Below are 21426 nucleotides of genomic sequence, written 5' to 3' on the forward strand. Positions count from 1 at the left end.
AAATTACAATTTAATTAACAACAATTAAATAAATGCGATAACTGCAGTATTTATCAATAATTAAAGCAGTTAATTACATATTTAAAGTTATTTCGGATTAGCTTCAAATTAAATTTGAACAGAAATAATTAACAGCAATTAAAAACAATTTTGTCTTTATGTTTAGTCCCACATTGGAAAATGAAATAAACTCTCTCGCCCTCAACCCTATATATATACACCCCTTATTCACATTCTAACACACAAGAAATAAAGCTTTCTTCTCTCCTCTGGTTTCAAAGAAATTATTTTTCTCCTCTTAAAATTTTGTTATGTTAACGGGCAATCTTCTTCATCTGAGCTGAAGCTCTGTACTCTCGTCCGAGTACAGAGGTCGGCCGTTTTCGAAGGCTTTTACCGTTAGGGGGGAGAGGATCATCTGCGTCAGGGTGATAGCGGGTCCTCAATCTTCTAGGACAGTGATTACACGTTCAGACTAGATTTTATTATTTATTTTATTCGGATTTATCTACATGTTATAACTTCTATTTGATAAATTTCCAACAATATAAGTTTTTTTCTTTAATTTCTATATTTAAATATATAATTATGAGATTTCTTAATTATGAATAGTTATAATCTGATAGGCCCCGTTTGACGAAGAGTTAATAAAGATGGATTAAGGAGAAAGATTAACATAGTCAGCACATTCGATAATCCAAAGAACTAAATTATTAACTCGTTACATAAGTTTTATTTTAACCATTATGATAATTTTTAGTGTTTGAAAATAACAAGGATTTTGACTATTTTCTTTATAATTAAAGAGGTAACTCTTAATCCTTCTAAATAGGAGTATTAGTAAACCCCTCATTTTGAGGGGTTAACTCATTTTAATCCCTCTAGAGGGATTAGCTTAACATTTCTATATATTTTGTGTTTGACAAATTATAGAGGGTTAACTCACTTTAACCCTTATATAGATTTTTTGTGTTTGACGGGTTAAGAAGGTGTTGAGTCTTCTTAACCCCTCACTTAACCATTTGCCAAACGACACCATAAGGATTACAAAAATATTTAATTATTAAAAATTTTCAGTTATAGATAGTTTTAATTTGATGATAATTCTTAAGTGAATATAAGATTATGTGTCCACCTGTCATCTTTTGATAGGATAAAGAGACATGTAAATTTCAATCGAACCCCTCAAAACTATTTTAACTTGAGAAAACCACTCTAAAGTTTGAGCATATTATAAATAACTCAACTCAACTTTGAAAATCAGAGAAATTTCCCTCAACTATGGGGCGTCTCACTAACACCCTCCCTCCTAATCTTTCACACTTTTCTCACCAAACCGCCTAACGTCATTTGAAAATATAAAATAACTGAAATATCATTTTCGAAATCATTTAATTATAAAGAAACCCCCAACCAGAAAAAAACTATTTTGAATTTACAATTCTTTTTTCACTCTTTCTCCTCTCTTTTTCCTATCCTAAAAAACCAGAGTACTTTTTTATGATTAAGGGGTATTTTGGTCTTTTATTGGTCACCTACTTGTCACGTTATTTACCAGACCTAATATACGCAAAGTGAGAAGAATTCATTGAGATATCTCAAATTTTTAAACTTGAGATGAATTATCTATAACAAACTCAAACTTAAAGGTGTTACTCAAATTTAAAATATTTGAGAGGGGTTATTTGAGACACACCTCATATTTGAGAAAGACTAAGTGTGAAAGTTCAAGAGTTTATCTCCAATTTTCATTGTTGCGGGTAGGGGAGGGGTATCTAGAATATGCTCAAGCTTGAGGAAATTTTCTACAATTAATCTATGATTTTATGGAGAGGCTCTTTACATGATCCTTTTTTAGTTTCTATATTTAAATATATAATTATAAGTTTTTTTTAAAATTATGGATAGTTTAATATGATAAAGATTATAAAATATTTGATTAATAGAATTTTTAATTATAGATAGTTTTAATTTGATGAGAATTTTTAGGTGAATATAAAATTAGTTGCCCACGTATCATTTTCTAATAGGATAAAAAGACATAGAAGTTTGTTATATGGCATATCAATTTTGTATGCCTTTATAATATAAAACGGATTATAAAATATTTGATTAATAAAATTTTTTAATTATAATTAATTTTAGTTTGATAAGAATTTTCACGTGAATATAAAATTAAGTGTCCGTATATTATTTTCTCAGAGAACAAAAAGACATGTACAAACTTGTCATTGTGATATGACATGTCAGTTTTTTATGTCTTTATAACATATATAAAGGAGGGATTCAATGAATTCTTTCCATGTACCTCAACAAGCAGCTACAACATTTCGACAACATAAAGCAAGTAATTTACGTATATATTTACATCTTTCGATCAGTCGTAAGGCAGCAAGAAGAAAACGAAAGATCACAGGAACCTGTGAATTTTATTGCGGGCCAGAATTCAGCAAAAAAAAAAAGAGCATGTATTTCTGTGAAAGAGAGATTTGGTTGTCATATTTTTATAGAGAGGGGTTCACTTGTGCTGCTCACTGAGCCTCAAGATACCATAGACATCAACAATACCAGGAGGAAACACTGGATCAGTGGCCGCCCTAACGGCGACTCTTGCAACGGCAGAAGCACTCACTGGAGGTGTAAAGAGAGGGCCAACCAGTGGGACCCGAGTCAATGGCTTCACACGCTGAAAGGCCTGCAAAAATAATACAAGTAGCTTATAATCCGTGCATGTGCATGGAGAGAAGTTTGAAAAGAGAGAGAGATAATACCATCTCGAGAGGCGATCCAATAACCCCAAGAGGTAATTTCATGCTCCCGACTTGGCGAGTGCCATGGATAAAGCCAGGTCTCAGTATTACTCCTGTTTGAGAAAGTAATTTAGGACTGTAATTCAAGAAGAAGGAAAAAAGAGAAATCTGAAGCCTACGCTCCCCCTCCCTCCCCTTAAATCATAAGAACTTGGAGACAGAAACGAGTCCATTTGAGAAGAGAGAATTATAAAGGAAGTTGAGAATAGGTATGAAGCATAAAATGTCGAAATGTACAAATGAGAAAAGCTAAGTTTAACATGACCATTGTGAATTATGTGCCTAATATCATTTGAATGTTTCAGGAGAAATCTGTTTGAAATATATCAACAAAACTTCGATGCAAGGGTTGAAATATCAGAGATGATAAGTTAAAATGTGTAGTCTTCTAGTCTTCTGATGGTATCTATTTCTGCTTGACATCAAATTTATGTGACAAACAATTACCAGATAAAAATTTCAGATACATCATAGCATAATCCCCGTCGTGGGAGAAATCAGACCCAATCTAGATATTGACCCCAACTCTTATTTTAAACTTATCACTCTTTCTTATATCATATCCGATGTTGGACTATACTCACATATTAATAACCTCAACAATCTTTCAATCTTCTCACAAACTTCAGTTGAACTTCCACAATTTCACACCTATGGGCATCCCGTGGGTTAACTTATTAGGTCTAACTCCACCTTATTCATTCTCCGACATTCTCTGACATCTTCCGGCATCACATTTTTTTTGTCTTTTTTTCTTTTTAATTACTTGGACCCGACATCTTTGGGCTTCCCATAAATTTTTTCTTTTTTTCCCCATTACTTAGACCATAATCTTAGCTCCGATACCATCCGTTGGGGGACCCAATCTAGAGTTAATGGGTTTAAAATAGGGGCTAGAAACCAATTTTGATCCAAAAGCAATAGCTATTAGGTATTAGCCCCAACACCTATTTTAAACTCATCATACTTTTCTTTCTTATCCTATCCGATGAGGGATGATACCCACAAATTAATAACCTCAACAATCCCTCCAAGAAACATGAAAGAAAATGTAGCATAGCCAACATAATATAATTTCGTTCAAACTTTGAATGAATTGTGTCTATGTTTCCACTAAAAACATCTAATTCACGTGACAAACAACTAAAAGACAAAAATTTCAGCCATCCTTCCGGAAATTCTTTCTAGTCACATATTAAATAATGAGATATACCCAAGAACTTGAACCAAACACCAAGTATACAGATGATAGCATAAACAAATTAAATTTTAAAGAATGAACAAATGTTCAAAAGCATAATATATATAGTGGAGTTAGGCAAGTTTCGATATTGATACCTAATGTATGTGCATTTGTGGTGTCTGTTTCAGACTTGCAGGGTCAAACATCACAAATACACAGATTAGACATCTATCCCTGAGGAATCAATTTCTGAACTTCGGAAAGATTGAAGAGACTAACCTCCGTAGGTGAATCGCGACAATAGTTCTGCTTCGGCAGCTCTCTGTGACATAAATGACCAATGTATATTAGAAATGATTTTTTTTGCAACATAAATGAACTATGTATTCAAAACATTTTTTATGTATATAGTTCCACGGTGAAACTAGCTGGAGAAAGTTGTTAAGTTGTTGGACTATAATAGAGTAATAGTTGGTTCAAGGCTTGAGAAGTATGAATATAGGGGGAAAACCTGTCTCCCTGAAGCCAAACGGCTTCAGAATGGTTGGAGCCAACAAAAGTGCATTGTATGCATCCTTTTCAAAGCATTGAGACTATCAACAATTCAATAAATGCTTATGCATCTCAAGTTCTCAACTTCTTATTTGAATTGTAAATGGTTAGGACTTTCAGTTGCATCACTCAAATACACTGTTAAGTTCACAAAATAGGCAGAAGAAACTGAACGTGTGTGAGAACAATACCTTCCCATCATAATATCCTCGCAATAAATAATTTACCACGCCAAAATCAGCAGCTGAAATATATACAAATCTTTTCACCCCTGCCCATACAAGAGAGAAGAAATTGATAACAATTAGAAGGCGGCATCCAATAAATATGCAAAAGGTGGACTGCATTTATCAGATAAAAGATGAAACTGCATACTAACTAAGTAACTATAGAGAATAAGGTCAAATAAGTGCTACATCACAATGTACCCCTTCATTTGCTACTTATTCCACACAAAAAAGTAGTTATTCCTCCCAAAGAAACCAAAGAAATATCTTTAAGCTTTGAGAAAGATAATAATTAAGTTCCATGAGTTCTATGCCAGCAAGCAGATTTATCAAGACAATTGCATGATGTCATTAATATGACATCAAAAATCTTGATAAGTATTTGAAGTAAATATAACCCGAATGCAGAGTTGCCCATCAGAAAACAAATATTGCCTGTTGGGTTAAAGTAAGGATTTGAAAAAATTATGAAGAGAACGTAGGAGAACATAATACATGTGAAAAGAATCTTTCAGATATTTAAGACTCTTACTGAAACACAACAAAAGAAAAACCATCTATATTCCCAGACGAAGTGGCAGGGTGCTGAGGCATAAGATAAGATAAATCATTGAGAAGTGTACCACCAAAATCATAAGCTATCATTGAGAAGTGTACTACCAAAATCATAAGCTAAGAAGGCTAGAACTCACTTCCAAAGGATAATACATCTGAATCATTAATAAGCATACCTGTCTCAGCAGCAGCTCTGATAGCGTTGATATTTGCAGTCCCATTAATCTTATACATATTAGAATTAGATCCAAAGCCCCCAACACATGATATCTACAAGAATAAACAATTTCACATAAATCATAATGATGGATTCTATAACACCAACGGAGAACATGACAGCATGTTATCACCTACAACAATACATAAAATCATAAGAAAGAAACCTGAGCATAATGGCTATTAAAAAGAGGCCGTTTAACTGCACTTTATATTCAAAACTCTCATTTTTGGAATATTATTAGAAAGAAATGTTGTGACAATATTTCTCTCCATCAAAATTTGAGAAAGGAAGATCCAGAGAGACCAAGGTTTACCGCTTAATCACTAGATTTCCAAGAACATAGAAGACCAAAGGAAAAAAAAAAACTTTCAAAGGGAAACCAAGGATGAAGACTATCAGCCAAGAGAAGAACAATAACACACCAATTGACCATGCAAAGGACCAGAAAAGCTAGAATTGTCACAGTTCCATACTCAAAGATTCTTCCTTCAGATTGCCAGAACATTTTAGTTGCAAACAGGAGCAATCTTGCATCTAATTTTAATTACAAACAAAATATTTTCAAATTACTTTTATTAAAGGGAACAAGATAATGGTCAAGAAACACAAACTTATTTGGTTGTCTAATCTTTGGTTTGGAAAAACAGGAGGAAATAATTGAGATGAACTATTAATAGAGATATCCAAAGGAGAACGTAGAATGCTAAAGAAGATGGAAAGAAGAGCAAAAGCCTATTAAATTTCAAATTGCGTATCCTATCCTCTCAAAATATCTTATAGTTCAAAGGAATCATATGCTACCATCATGATTAACAAGAATCCGTGCATAATGTATGAGTCTCCTCTTAAAGTTCAAGCTAATACATACGTGCACATGTATCATTATCATCAGGAAACCATTGAGATATTATTCATCAAAGAAGTTTATATGGCTCTTGATTTTCCTGATCCATACACTTTTTTTCCTCGTGTTTGCGCGTGTTAACGATGTAATGAAAAAAAATCAAAATGACATACCACAGCTGTCACGCCATTCATAACATCCTTCAGTGAATCAGGCACGAGAAGGCTTCCTGTCAAGGAACAAACATAAGCATTAATGACCCGTGAAAATGTGATGCCAACAGCAATGCAATGCGCCTTGTTTCATATATTTCAACCTTTGTGCCACACAACTCTGTCAGCCCAAGACTCCGTTATGGATGACCTTCCAGATCTGTGAGGAAATAGAAACACTAAATGTCCAAAAAAAGCTCAATACTAGGCTTATAAAGCAGAAATAAGAAATTTGTGAACAGAACAGGAAAAAAACAAAATATCAATAGATTAAAACAGGCAGAAACATTATACAACTGTTGAGACACATATGACACCTACGGAAATTTGTTTTCATCACATTGTTTAGTTGGTATCAGGTATGAATGAATGCAGTCTGTAATGATATCATCTTCCCCTTTTCTTGTAGATCATTTATTAGTCTAAGAGGAGCTATCTGGCAATTCCAGTTGGCAGACAAAAAAATTTCCTTAAATATATAAATAGCCTTCTAATATACACAAATGTGCTCCGTTGCTAATCCCATGTCAAGGAAGAAGACTTAGATGATGATAACATGATGCCATCATGCCACTAATCCCGTGTCTAAGGAAAAAGACTTAGACGATGATAACATGATGCCACTATCTTTCGACAGGCTCAAGCTACACTAGAACTAACTAAAGAAAGAAATGGTAAGAAACCATCAATTTCTAGATAAAACCCCACAATTTCTTAATCTCAGAACAAACAATCGTGATATTTAAGACAGCAACAAAAAAAGGCAAAAAAGGGACATTTATCTGCAGCTAGAAAATATGAAATATTTACAAGCCCACAAGTTAAACCCTGTGAAAAAAGGGACATTTATCTGCAGCTAGAAAATATGAAATATTTACAAGCCCACAAGTTAAACCCTGTGCAGAAATCATCCATCATAATGCGAAATATTTACAAGCCCACAAGTTAAACCCTGTGCAGAAATCATCCATCATAATGCAAACCGAGCCCTCCGAATTCACTGGTCACATGTGAACTGAAGCTGCACCCTAAAGCCCATTGGAGTCGAGCAAAAAAGATGATTAGAATTCCAGCTACAGTTAGTCTTATGCAATCTAGTTTTGATCTTAACTTGAAACCTCCATATATTAATCTATCTACCAGTTAGTCTTATGCAATCTAGTTTTGATCTTAACTTGAAACCTCCATATATTAATCTATCTACTTATCAGACTACTTGCAAAAAATGAGCAATGTGCAACTAGCGAATTATTTATATAAATCTCCATACTATTCTTACTACTTCCCAAAAGTCTAGCCTAATCTAAGGTCACAAACTATGAATAATTAGTCTTCCACTATCTTCCCTTTCTTGGAGCAATTTATCATATCATTCTCCCTTTAAAAGAGGGAGTACTAGAAAAACTTTCATTTCCCAAAAATACCCTTCATCTTTCATGAAATTAACCAATTTACTCTATTATCATAACTCCCAATCTTATTATATCACATTAATTAAAGGTTTATACTATAGTATAACTATTCTTTAGATTATTAAATAATTAAATCAATTGTTATAATAGTATTAGATTATCAAGTGTATGATGTTTTAATATATTGTGGGAATTAATATTTATGTAATAATGCAACTCCAATTAGATTATTTATATTAAACATTAGATTTGTAATAGTATAAGATTATAATTAAATATTTAAAAAATTAGTGCTTGTCAGCAGCATATAATGTTTATATCTCATCTAGAGTGGTTTATAAAAAATAATATAATTAATTATGTAACTCTAATTAAATTAATAAATTAATCGTTATCTAATCAAATTGTTAACAATAACTTGGTGTTTATGTGCACTTATTTAAAGGCATAGATGAAACGTTTTATTTACACTTTAATAGTTTATAGTGCCAAAGAGGCATACCAAGATAGAAAATAGTTCATACTTCTCTAATTCTATCTTAAATGGTCCCCACAAAACTTAGATTTTCTAAGGAGTAAAAATTTGATGTCCTTCTAATGGAAACATTTCATAAAGAAGAAAATCAGGAGTTTGGAAAGCTTCTTGTCGTGCATCAACACATTTGACAAGTGAGCTCCTCTTGATACCTCCAACAAATTATCACGAACCCCTTCAACTTCCATCTGTTTCATTTTACTTCCTATATAATCTCCTTCCCAGGTCCCCCTTTTCACACTCTTAACATAACAAATACTAAGTCAAATCAAATAATTAAAGTGTCCAAGTTCAACTTTTTTTTTCCTTTGCTACTCTTCTTTGCCCTGCTAATACAAGGAAATTGAAGGAAGACGGGGAGTTAGAATACTAAAAGACATGCTTCTGCCATTGAGGCAAGCTCGGCATTAGCGGTAAGATGAATTTGGTTAAGGTGATTGTTGCGAGCTTGGCGATTTCGGTAGTAAGGGCTGGAGATGATGTTAGAGGAGGTGGAGGATGTGGGTTCGATGGGCAATTGTAGCTGATTCGGTGAAGATGGTGGCTCTGACAAAGGAAGTAGTGGCGGGTAATTCGATCGAGGCAACGGATGTGGATTTGGAAGTGGTGATGAAGGTTTCGGTGGAGGAGGGTGTCAGAAGAGCTCATGATGAAGTTGGGACATGAGTTCCGTCCATTCGCATTTGTTTAATACTTTTATGCATCGATGAATGCATTTATATTATCTAAATTGAAATTTCAATAGTGTTGTAAATAGCGAAAAATCGCGGCGCTATAGCGCCGTGGATCGCGGTTGCGGGGCTTCCTCGTGCCGCTTAAGGTGATTGCAGGGATTTTAGGCGAAGAAAACCGCGATTCGCTCTAAAAGCGCGGTTTTGCGGTGGTTTAACGCTGAAAAGCGCTTAATAACGCTATTTTCCACGATTCACTCTCCTCGAACCCGACCGTACCTGACTCACTTAAATCCTCTCACCTATTATTCCCGAACCCAACTTGCCCTATCCGCCTCTCTCACGACTCTCGACTTCCAATTCCAGCGACGGTGATCTCTCTCTCTCTCTCTCTCTCTCTCTCTCTCTCTCTCTCTCTCTCTCTCTCTCTCTCTCTCTCTCTCTCTCTCTCTCTCTCTCTCTCTCTCTCTCTCTCTCTCTCTCTCTCTCTCTCTCTCTCTCTCCCCCCCTCTCTCTCTCTCTCTCTCTCTCTCTCTCTCTCTCTCTCTCTCTCTCTCTCCGGTCAACCCATCTCTCTCATAATCAAGCAGCAACGTCTTCTCTCCAGTCAACTTATCACCCCTCTCTCTCCGGTCAAGCCATCTCTCTTCCCTCCAACATCTCCAATTATCCATCTCTGTTGGGCAGCAGCTTCGTCTGCAACAGAGAAGGTAACAAACTAATAATTCAGGTACCAAAAAACATTTATAAGATTTATAAGATTATATTGATGAAGCTAATGATTGATTCTTTGCAAATAAATCTCTATTTGTTCGAGTTGTAGAATAAAATGGTTATTGAACACTTGATATCTTTATTCAAGCAGCAGTTTATTGCTTACTTACTTTTCATGAGCAGTAGGGTTATGCGTTTCTTTTTTTGGCTTTATTTTATTCAGTATATATTTCCTTGTCGACTAAAAATTAAAGTAACAATCAATGCTTTTTTATTGTTGAGCATTTTTATGTTAGAGACTTGAAAGCAATGTTATCAATGCGCGAGGTGCAATGCGGGACGCAAAGCATCTTTACGCGAACATGCACAAGGCGCAACACGATGCGCACGCCCGAGTGATGCGAGGTGCACACCGCCCACATAATTTTTCAAAATATATAATCAAGCGCGAAAAAACTATTTTTAGAATTCACATGAAAAATGTCATGATAAATAATATCTTACTACAAAATCACAATATAATGCCTTAATTTCTAATGCTAACACCTAAACATAGTATCAACATTTATAAATTTTTAAATTAAAATGTTAAATCAAGACTAATATCCAAGCAAAGGATTAGTAATGATCCTCAATTGAAGGCTACTAAAAAGGCCTAATGGATTTATTTTACTTTTTCGGATATAGAATATCAAGTATAAAGACTCGATTGAAATGTTAACAAACAAAACTATATGAGGATATGTACTACATGCAAGTATAAAGACTCGATTGAAATGTTAACAAACAAAACTATATGAGGATATGTACTACATGCACCATGCACAAAGTAAGGATGTACGCGAGGCGTAACAAACAAAACTATATGAGGATATGTACTACATGCACCATGCACAAAGTAAGGATGTACGCGAGGCGTGAAAGGTGCTGTTGCATCAAAAGTGGGGCGCTTCGCCACCGCCCCGTATCGTAAGGTACATGAGGCGCAGTGAGGCGTGCGCCTTTGAAAACACTGCTTGAAAGTTAAAGAATTGTGACAAATAACGGCCTTTTTGATAAACATGTACGTTCTTTAATTCTTTAATCTTTATAATTATAGTACTTTGTTATTATTATGTAACTATTACACATCTATTTCATGTTTAGGCATCAAGTATACATTTGTAGAATTTTTAGATTTTTTTATATGCTTTTACTTATTATTTAGAATATTTAAATATAATTATATTTGACCGCTATTTGACTGTACGCTATTTGCCGCTATTTTTCCGCAATAGTCCCAAATAGCCTTAGCGGTACCTTGCCGCGACACGTCGCTATCCGCTATCAACAACCTTGAATTTCAATGTGGTGTGTGTTGTCGTAATAGAAGAAACTCATTTCTTATCCACATCTCTTTGTTTCTTTTTTATCTTACGTATTTGGGGTAAATTGAGACAAAACAATTTAGGAAAAAAAAAGATAATTCCACAAAGAGAGAGAGAGACTTTTTGTGTGCGATAGTCACCGAGTCTATCCTTTAATGCTAAAAGAATTTTGTCACATATCATTTGCTTTAGGATGTGTAGTTCTAATTATGTTGATGTGTTTTATATAAAATTTTGTGCTACTTATTCTCTCTGGTTCATTGAAGATCCCAATAAAAGAACAAGTGTGTCTACATGTGTGCATACATAAACTATACCCCTTCAAAATTTTCACATAACAACCAATCTTATATTTAGTATAGTTAGATAATTTTAAACTATAGTATACCGAAGTTTAGATATTAATAATTAATGAACTTTATATTTATATTTATATTATATCATATTATACTATAATTATAATTATAATCAAACAAATATGTACACTTAAAATTAATATATGATATAAATAATTACCATAGTTTGATATATCTATATTATGCTTAACTTTATATATATATAGTGTATTATACATAAAAGAAAAATGTATACTAAAATATATTTTAATATATCTATATGTAACTATACTATAATATATTTTATAAACTATACTATAACTTTGAATGGTACGTTTGTTATAACTCAAAGCATATTGTTATGGACGTGGATTAGCATGCAAAGCCCACCACATGCATGAATGTTTACACGGCTTTAATGTCTAATAACATATACTAAATGCAATAGGAGTTACATTTTGTTATTAGTCTTTATATGTCATTCGGTTATTTTGGAATGGTATCCAAGAGTCACCTTTTATGGTCCAAAAATCAGTAGTGAATTCTGATAGTCTTCATTTGTAGCTATAAATATTCTAAGCATATGATGAAAAGAAGTAGGTAGTATATAATCTTTAGAGAAACTTGTTATTTCACTTGCTTCTAATTCTTTTTGTTTCCCTCTCAGGAACTGCAAATAATGAGGAATTTCCACATAGTATATATCAGGTTTATATAATTCTATCTTCTCTTGATCCATCATGATAAATATTATTTGACTTTATTCGGTCGCTTAATTTAATCTCATGTGATTTTTTGGTGCTTCAGGGAAATTTTTAGAATCTATAAATGAGGAGGGATTACACAATTTTGTGTGTTGTATCTGAGTAATTTCATCTTCTTTTACTCCATCACGTAAATTAAATTACATGCTCATTCTTGAGAAAATTTTTAGTCTGAACTAAAGATGAATACTTTGAGAAGAAACGCCACTTGAAGATTGAAACTAAAGTTTGTGAGAAGTTTTTATACTTAACCTCTTAAACTTCCAATTAATTATTTACCAAAAAAAAATTCCAACTAATAAATCTTATAATTGACCTCTCAAACAAATTCACGATTAGGCTTCTCAACTCTCATCGGATCCAAATTAATGAATAATTTAATTGATAAATTGGTGTATAAAATAAAAGAATGTAGGACAGGGCCTATCTATTTTAGTTTTAACCTCTGATCTCTTAAAAATTGTGTGATTACAGGTCATGACATTGATCGGAGCTTCACATGCAGGATCGATGATGGTGTTCAAGCACTCATCAATGCAAGAGCAAAGAATCTGCTTACTAGAATCTTTCATCAGATATAAAAAACAAAGAAAAACAACAAAAAATGTAATTATATTGTAGTTAAAATATAACTTTAATTGGAGTCTCTTCATCATTTTCCAGTTCATGAAAATAGTCGAAAACCTAATCAAGTTTGTACACAAAAATCAGAAACTCAAAAGTCTCAAACCTTTGTTCTTCTCCCTCTCCTTCGGTTACTATTCAGATCCTTCAATGTATACCCACTCTCTCTACATTCATCAATAGACAATTAATTTACAATAATGATTATTATTGTCCTTATCATCTTAGATGCAACCCCAAATCAAGTTTTTAGAAAAATACTATGCCTTCTCTACCATCATCTCTTTAAAACTCAGATTTTAGTATATCAGGAAAGAAACAAATTCAGTTTGGTGACTATCAAAGAAAAAATTAGGTATGATTTCTGCAAATTTTTAACTTTGATTTTGATTTTTAAATTTCTTTGTCTATATCATCTCTTTCTTTATTCTTACCTTTCTTCAATGTTGCTCCTATTATCATACATTTTTCCTTGCTAGAAATAGTTGAACCCATGCATACAAGCTCTTTGTTGATATGCTCACATATATTAGTAATATCTCATTTGTATTCTTACCTATAACTTTAAATGCTATTGTTTTAATGAAATGTCATGGGTATTATAGTAAATATTATTCCTTTTGGAAAAAAGAGAAGAGAAAGTTGTTTTCACAGAAGGAGAAGAGGAAGAGGGATCTTGGGCAAGCAAGGGGAAGAACAATGTGGAGGAGGAGAAGAGGCTTTGAGGGATAGTGGGGTGTATTCTGATTTTGATGTGTAATTTATGTGATTAATGTTAGGATGTAAGTAGAAAATTGTAAAGTTTGTGAGCAAGGTTACAGTGGCCTAATATTATTTTAGTAAAATTTAATCAGGTTGGTAGACTGATATATTTGAGAAAGTAGTATAGAAGGAACTTTCCTGAAAGATATAGGTCACACAGAAATTAGGATGATTCTTCTAAAAGTCTTATTACATCCATAAATTAGGTGAAGACTTGCTGGAGTGATACAAGCCTATCAAATATGATAAAGTTGTACGCACATTGTGTAGAAATAAAAAAAGAATATTTACTCACTTTGGTACCCTAAAGTTCACCACTTTTATCAATTTTGTACACCCAATGTACTTTTAACAATTTAATACCTCAAAATTTCTTACTTTTCTCATTTTGATACCATTTGTTGGAACATGTTTGTTTTGTTGAGTGTATCATGTAAAACTACTTATAATACTTTAATTCAAACATAAACTCAGAACAAAAAAAATCAACACAATGTAATAAAAATTACACAAAATCAAAAAAATTAAAAATCTAAAAACCAACATCCAAATTAACATTTGTAACTTTAGCCTAGCGCTCTCATTTGAAGAGGATAATTGATAATATTTAGTTATTTTATAATTTATTTCAGAATTGACTTACCTTTCTTTGTTTTTAGCATTTGTAACTTTGGCCTAGCGCTCTAAATTGAGGAGGATAGTTGATAATATTATTGTTGCTGGTCTACTGAGGATTGTTATACTTTCAAGTTAAGATAGTTGTTAATACACATTCATTATTTACCTCATCCAATTGTTTGAATATCATCATCCTATATCATTGCATGACTTGATTCTGGTTGTAGCCTGAATAATACTTGTTTTCCATATTTATTTAGTAGAGTAATGTATATCATTGACGCATAAATGATGTGTTATTATGGCTTGTATATCATAGTTTGTTTTCTATTATTGAGGATGCACCCACTGTACTATTGCCCAATTGATCCCTAAATGTAATTTTATTGTTAAAATATTATGAATTTTTAGCTTCTGTCCATATGTTTGCTCCATTGTTTACATTCAATAAATTTTTACAACATTCCTTAAATAAAATTATCAAGTTAAAATAAATCTAAAAATTTTACCACGTGCATTGCTCGTGTAATTGAAAATGCTATGGTCTACATGAGTGTTGTGGATTCATTTATTGCTCAATCCTTGATGGATTTTATTCATTGGACTTTAGAATATACGATTTGGTTATCTTGCCTTTGTAATATTACCTGATTATATGTCAAATACCTCTCACACGCCACCATCAACCTAACTTCTTTGAGTAATACATTTGGCATTTATTGAGTCACACTTTTAGGTGGTTGCTTAAGGTACTAAATTTATTTTGTAACTATAAAATGACAGTGTGTTTCTTAACCTTAAGGACTTGGGTAGTCAATGAAACCAAGGTACACAGCCTGATCAAATAAGCAGTTGAAGCGTTGAAGGGTTTACATCACTTTATTAGTAAAATATTTTGTCTCAATTTTTGTTTGAGCTAAAAATAGAGCAACTTGATCTTTTTAATCATAAATTCTACATTTCCATCTTAATGAGGATGACAACACAAGGAAGAGAGCTTTATGAAGATGTGTCCTAGGGAGAATAATTCTCTCGTGTCTTGACTTTTCAAAAAGATATTTACTAATCTTGTTGGTACAATTGATTGCATACATTTTTTAGGGATGAAATAGGTAGAACAATTCTCTCGTCTTAACTTTTCAGAGAGATTTTTACTTATCTTGCTGGTATAATTGATTGCGTATATTTTTTAGGGATGAAGTATGCAAATATCTAAGGATATATTCATATTTACATCTGATAGGATTATCATAGATATTAAATATGGATATACTTTTTATAGTTTTGGTAGGACAAAGATACAAAGACAAACATAAGTTCAATGATATTAAATATGGATATACTTTTTATAGTTTTGGTAGGACAAAGATACAAAGACAAACATAAGTTCAATATCTAGATCCAAATTTTTATAGTTTTGGTAGGACAAAGATACAAAGACAAACATAAGTTCAATATCTAGATCCAAATTCTCAGTTTTGGATATACATATATAGATCATATAATTAAAATTATTTGGACATTAAATTGGTGGATCTACGACCAATTTTGGAGATCCATAGTTATATTTACATATATCAAACACTTCGAACTCTGATTCAAGAAATTTTCTTTTATTTAAATAGCTCTTATATAACATGGTTCATATATTCTCCAATATTATTAGTTGGACTTATTTTTTTCTCTTAAATGTTTCTCTCCTATCCTCATATCCAATTTTGGCAGATATTGACTATGAACTTACACAAAACTTCTTATATTGACTATAAGCTTACACAAATCTTCTTTGTCAATTGAATCGGATTGGAGAAACAATACTTATTCAGAATTTCACAAAAACTTATTCAATATTCCAAGTAAAGAATACACTCTTGCACAAATCAAGTTGTTTCATCTTTCCTTCAAACATAAGCTCATTCCACACATCAATGGGCCCATGCAAGCACCCATGCAGACAATCACTAATCTCCTAAAATTTTAAAAATTTGCACTTGAATACGCATAATAAACAATTAGGATTGAATATTAAGTTTTTAGTGGGTTAGCAACCACAAAATAGTCAACTTTAACTTCTATATGCTATGGGTAAAGTCATAGGGGACTTTGTTTGATATGCTATGATAGTTCTATAACACAAACTTGGAACACTGACATTGTTTTGTCATTTTCTTCATCATGTAAATATTTACATAATGATAAAATGATAGTCCCTAAAAATGTCAAAGTTTAACTAGATGTATAATTTTTTTTTTGTAAGTACAAGATTCAAACCTCATAGTTTTAACAACATACTATAATTATTTGGCATGTAATACAGCAGAATGTTATACACTTATACCTGCAGAATGTTAGTATCGATAAACAAATACCAAATGAAAGATGGACATAGTACTACCACTAGCATGCCATATTAGTCAACAACTATGTATGATAATGATTCAATAAACATACTCTTCACGTTAAACTTCATGTATGTGCCTATAGAATAATCTTGATAGCCCTTTTCTAAAGTTTTTCGAATCCTATTCAGATTTGCTAAAACCTCATAAACCTCAAGAATGCACAAAAAGGATGATAAAATACAACTATTACCTAATGAAAGTAGTGGGGAGACTAAATTCCAAATGCACCATTGCACCATTGGTTAAGCTTCAAAATTGGAAGCAGAGGAGATAAAAACAATTCAAAGGACTAATGTTATTAACTGATACAACACATATCTGAGATCATCATCTCCAAACAGGCACAAATTTTCTGTTCATGTATGGGCCTATAATACCAGCAAGCATGAAGGAACCATGTAAAGTGATGAATTTGGAAAAGTAATTGGAGAAGTTGATTCCTTTAAAAAAGGTTCTGAATTTCACTCTAGCCTCTATTGAAATGCACCATGGATTGCTAATCACTTGAAGTCCTTCAAATTCTTGAGAACTTATTAGGTATTTATTCATAAATTCAGAATTTTAAGGTTTTTCATTGAAAAGTTTTTTCTCAATGGAGTTATTTTGACATGCTAAAATTTTCTATCAATATCTTAAAATTTATTTAACTCAAGTGTTACTATTAGATCTCTTTTGGAATCTTTTTGCTTTTCTATCAATATCTTAAAATTTATTTAACTCAAGTGTTACTATTAGATCTCTTTTGGAATCTTTTTGCTGATATTTTACATCTAAAAAGAAAGGGTAATGAATCATTGTAGAAAGGGAAGCTTCTACACACATGTTCATCTAAATAAAAGGAGACATTTTTTAAGAGACATCTTCCCTCAATTAATTTGTTTGTTTTCTTAAACACATGAATTTAATAATATAAAAAGATTTTATGATGCAGTTAAATAGTTAGATTGACTAACAAATTGGTTCAGAAAATTCTTCTAATTTCTCCCTTTTGGCATCATTTATTTGGAGTTTTATTTTTTCATACGTTTCTTTTATGTTGGAGATACATATTCTTATAATGCTTGTGTAGAAGTGGAAAGGGAGATCAAAATCGTCACATAAACTTTAACATTTTCACGAGAGTGATTACATGGATCCTGATCAAGGTCTTTGTCTTGGTGCCCTATTTAATATTGCTGCAACAAATGTAAGTAGTGCCCCCTGTATTAACTTATCTTTCTGTTTACTCTGCAATATGGCATTTGGCTGACAAATTTTATTGTTATTTTTAGTACAGGGACTTGACACCGAAAGAAGACTATGCATCTTTGTCTTTTGTCGGTCCATTGAAATGCTAGGTGATGTTGTTGAAGACACTGTACTAGAACATGGCGGAGAGGTAACTTGAGAAGCACATTATAATGCAGAGTTGTGTTTAAACCTGGTATTTTGTTCTTGCTTTTAGTCATATTGTATAAAATTGTGCAGAGCAAGCATGTGTCAACTCCTTTCTTGTCATTATAAAGATGAATAAAACTGTCAATTGTAAAATTATACTTTTATTTATATTTCTACTGAAAAAGTTTGGAACCGGGTTAAATGATCTTTCTAAATACTAACATTAACAATTTGATACCCCGTTTATGAGAAAATATTCATTTAGAAACAAGTGTAATAAACTGTTTTGATTTATATTCTTCTGTACATTGAAAAATGAAAATCTGAAAACTCTTTAAGGCAAATTAATGAATCAATCTTACATGTGAAAATATAACTAAATCTTACTATATAATTATCCTTTTAATAGTGATATAAGATTTGCAAAAAAGTAGTGCTCCTTCTGGGCCTTCACTAGGCTATCATATGTTTGTTTAACTCCAAATTAACTTAAAATGATTCAATGTATAAATTAGAGTGAAATGCTAAACTAAATTATCAATTTTAGCTAAATCTAAAACTTTATACCACGTGCATTGCATGTGCAATTCACCTAGTAACATAGTAAAACTACGACAAATGTAATCCTCTTCATGAAACCTAGTACATTTACATAAATGGCATAGGACGACATGGACACGAAACTATTCAAATTATAATTACCAATGTATCTTAATTATAATTACCAATGTAGCAACTACCTGCTCAGGCTAGCAACAGACAGCCCATGCTCCAATGCTTCTTTACAAACATGAGATCCCACAAAGCCATTTCCACCCAACACAAGCAACTGAAAGCAAAATGCAGTTGGCATAAAACGAATATCATCACAAAAAAATCACCACAAATAACCATTGTATACACCAATTATAGTTCTCTTACTTTCTCTGAAGGTGGAGGTGGCACGTTAACAGTCTCTGCTTCCTGTACTTTAAAGGGCTCCTCCACTTTATTGGATTCAGTCGACAGCAACCTCCCACTCTGCGAGAAAGCGGGTATACTGCTAGAAATCCACAACCCAGATCAAATCACTGATCCAATTAAAGAAAGATACCATTTTCCCCCAATTTAAGGGAGAAAATGGAAATGGGTTTTTTTTTATCAATGCTCAGAAAGTTTAATGAAAATCATAAAGATACGGGGAAAGGAATTTACTGGAAGCGAGAAAGAGGAGAGTGCGAGTGGATCAAACGCGAGATCGATGTCCTCATTCTGAAAAACCTAATTATTTTGCCCCTCCAAAATTTTCTCGCTTTTTCGTCTTTTGTTCTTATTTTCGGGTGATTTTAGCGAGTGATGCTTTTCTTGAGCGCAGACTTGAGAGATTCTAGAAAAGAGAGAGAGTTTTTTAGGGAGAGAGTAAGGGAGCAGATGACACGTAGACGGGGTAGCGCTTAGGTCTTGCTGCTGGGCTTGTCTCTTGTGGCTCTTGATTAAGAAACGTGGGTCGTTTAGGGCCCAATTCAAGTTGAATCAGTTCGGGTGCGGATTGCGGATTCTGTTCTCTCTGGATCCGACTTGGATATTAAGATGAATTTTGAGTCTCTTGACCGCTGTATATTGCCGACAGAGATAAACAATTAAGTCTTTTTCTTTTCTAAATTCTTTTCTCTGGGTTTTTTGTGTGTGTTTGGGATGGAGGAAAATATAAATTAATTATTGTTAAGTTTTACTGTTAGAGAGGTACAGAATGAGAGCTTTCCTTATTGTATTGATATAAGATAAATATCACGTACATGCATACAAGTAGAAATAAGCAGCAGAGAACTGTAAGTAGGTATGATTACAAATGGTTGGTAACTTAACTAAAAGTAAGTTAGAGCTGTAAAATATGTGTAATTACAAGTAGGGCTGAGCAAATGGTCGGTCAGGTTGGTTTTTTGCCATTTTAGATGAAACCGAACTAAACCGACAATGAAGACTAAATCGAACCGAACGGAACTGAGTTATTTCGATTTGGTTCGGTCGGTTCTTAGGGTTGCGATATGCCGCCATCATCGAGTATTGAAAAAGCGTAGTGATGGCCGAATCCTACAAGGTGGAGGCTCTCACTGTGAAGAAAGATACTATAATGGGAAAAATCAAAGAAGAGAAAAGGAGGAAACTCTAAGGACAGAAGAGAAATAGGAAGCTGTTGGGTATGGTTATAATTTGTTCTCACGCCCTCACATGCGGGTATCAGGTGTATTGCTTGAGGTTTAAGTCGAGTGTGGATCGATTTTCACAGGTTGAGATTTTTTGAACCTGACCGAACAAACTACGAAACTGAACCGAACGTTTAAAAATCATTCGGTTCGATCGGTTTTATCGGGTTCAGACTGAAATTTGCTCAGCCTAAATTACAAGCAGTCTGAAGCTACGACTAGGGATATGTCAGAGTTATGAGATGGGGTGAGTTGCTCTGCATCTAAACACTTAAATTCTACATGAAAAATATCTTATATTTAATAGATTCATTATCTTAATTCTTGTATTACTTATATCATAATCAAAGTTTCGATAAATAAGTTTTTTGTCCATTACAAATAACAATCATTTTATAATGACAGTCCAATTAATGCATAGTGATATCAAAATTGACGGTGACGACGCTATTAAGAGATGGTTATGTGGTGAGGCCTGTCCTCCTTGACAAGTCGAAAAATATGAGCATCACACTTTCATTTATTAATAGCTCATTAGCTATAAGGGGACGATCACCTTGTAATCATCAATCTCGTGTAAAAAATGATTGCTTGAGGGAAGGCACCATAGGTCCATAGTAACGTTTTAACTGTTGTACTTAGTTATTTTTAACTCAAATAATGGTAAACTACAATAAACCCCCCATGAATTTCAGCATCTTGCAGTAAACCCTTGTAAACTTTCAAAATCACACAAAACCCCGATAACTTTTCTATTTGGCAGAAAACCCAAAATAACTTATTGCCTTATGCAAATAACCCCTATAAAGTAGAGCAAAAAAACAACATAAATAAACATTTGAAAGTTATCGGGGAATTAGTGCAACTTACCCAAAAGATACTGGGGTTTTTCCTGCAAAAGTTATTGGGATTTAGTGTGATTCTAAAAGTTCATTGGTATTAGCTCTAAAACGCTGAAAGTCCGCGTGGGTTTAGGGGGTGTTTGTTTGCATGCAAGTGAAAGATGAAAGTGAGAAAGTTACTTTCATTTAACAATTAAGGTGTTTGTTTTCATGTAAG

General features: G+C 32.9%; 1 protein-coding gene across 4 annotated transcripts; it reads right to left on the minus strand.

Annotated features, from left to right (window-relative positions):
- Window positions 2245-19582, minus strand: LOC109841021 (uncharacterized protein At1g32220, chloroplastic-like). Of its 4 annotated transcripts, none has more exons than XM_020409863.1 (11): window positions 19379-19582; window positions 19106-19226; window positions 18925-19013; window positions 6708-6763; window positions 6565-6620; window positions 5504-5597; window positions 4737-4816; window positions 4273-4315; window positions 4149-4172; window positions 2772-2863; window positions 2245-2695 (listed from the first exon to the last, which is right to left on the minus strand). In XM_020409863.1, exons 1-11 carry the CDS (start codon window positions 19432-19434, stop codon window positions 2519-2521), a joined length of 888 nt encoding a protein of 295 aa, XP_020265452.1. In that variant the 5' UTR covers window positions 19435-19582; the 3' UTR covers window positions 2245-2518. The 4 variants fall into 4 exon arrangements, with proteins under 4 accessions (XP_020265452.1, XP_020265453.1, XP_020265454.1 ...); XM_020409864.1 differs by having other exon boundaries at window positions 19106-19223; window positions 19379-19581; XM_020409865.1 differs by lacking the exon at window positions 4149-4172 and having other exon boundaries at window positions 19379-19580.

This window comes from Asparagus officinalis, chromosome 5 (genome assembly GCF_001876935.1).
Source record: "Asparagus officinalis chromosome 5, Aspof.V1, whole genome shotgun sequence".
In the NCBI taxonomy this organism is placed as follows: Eukaryota; Viridiplantae; Streptophyta; class Magnoliopsida; order Asparagales; family Asparagaceae; genus Asparagus; species Asparagus officinalis.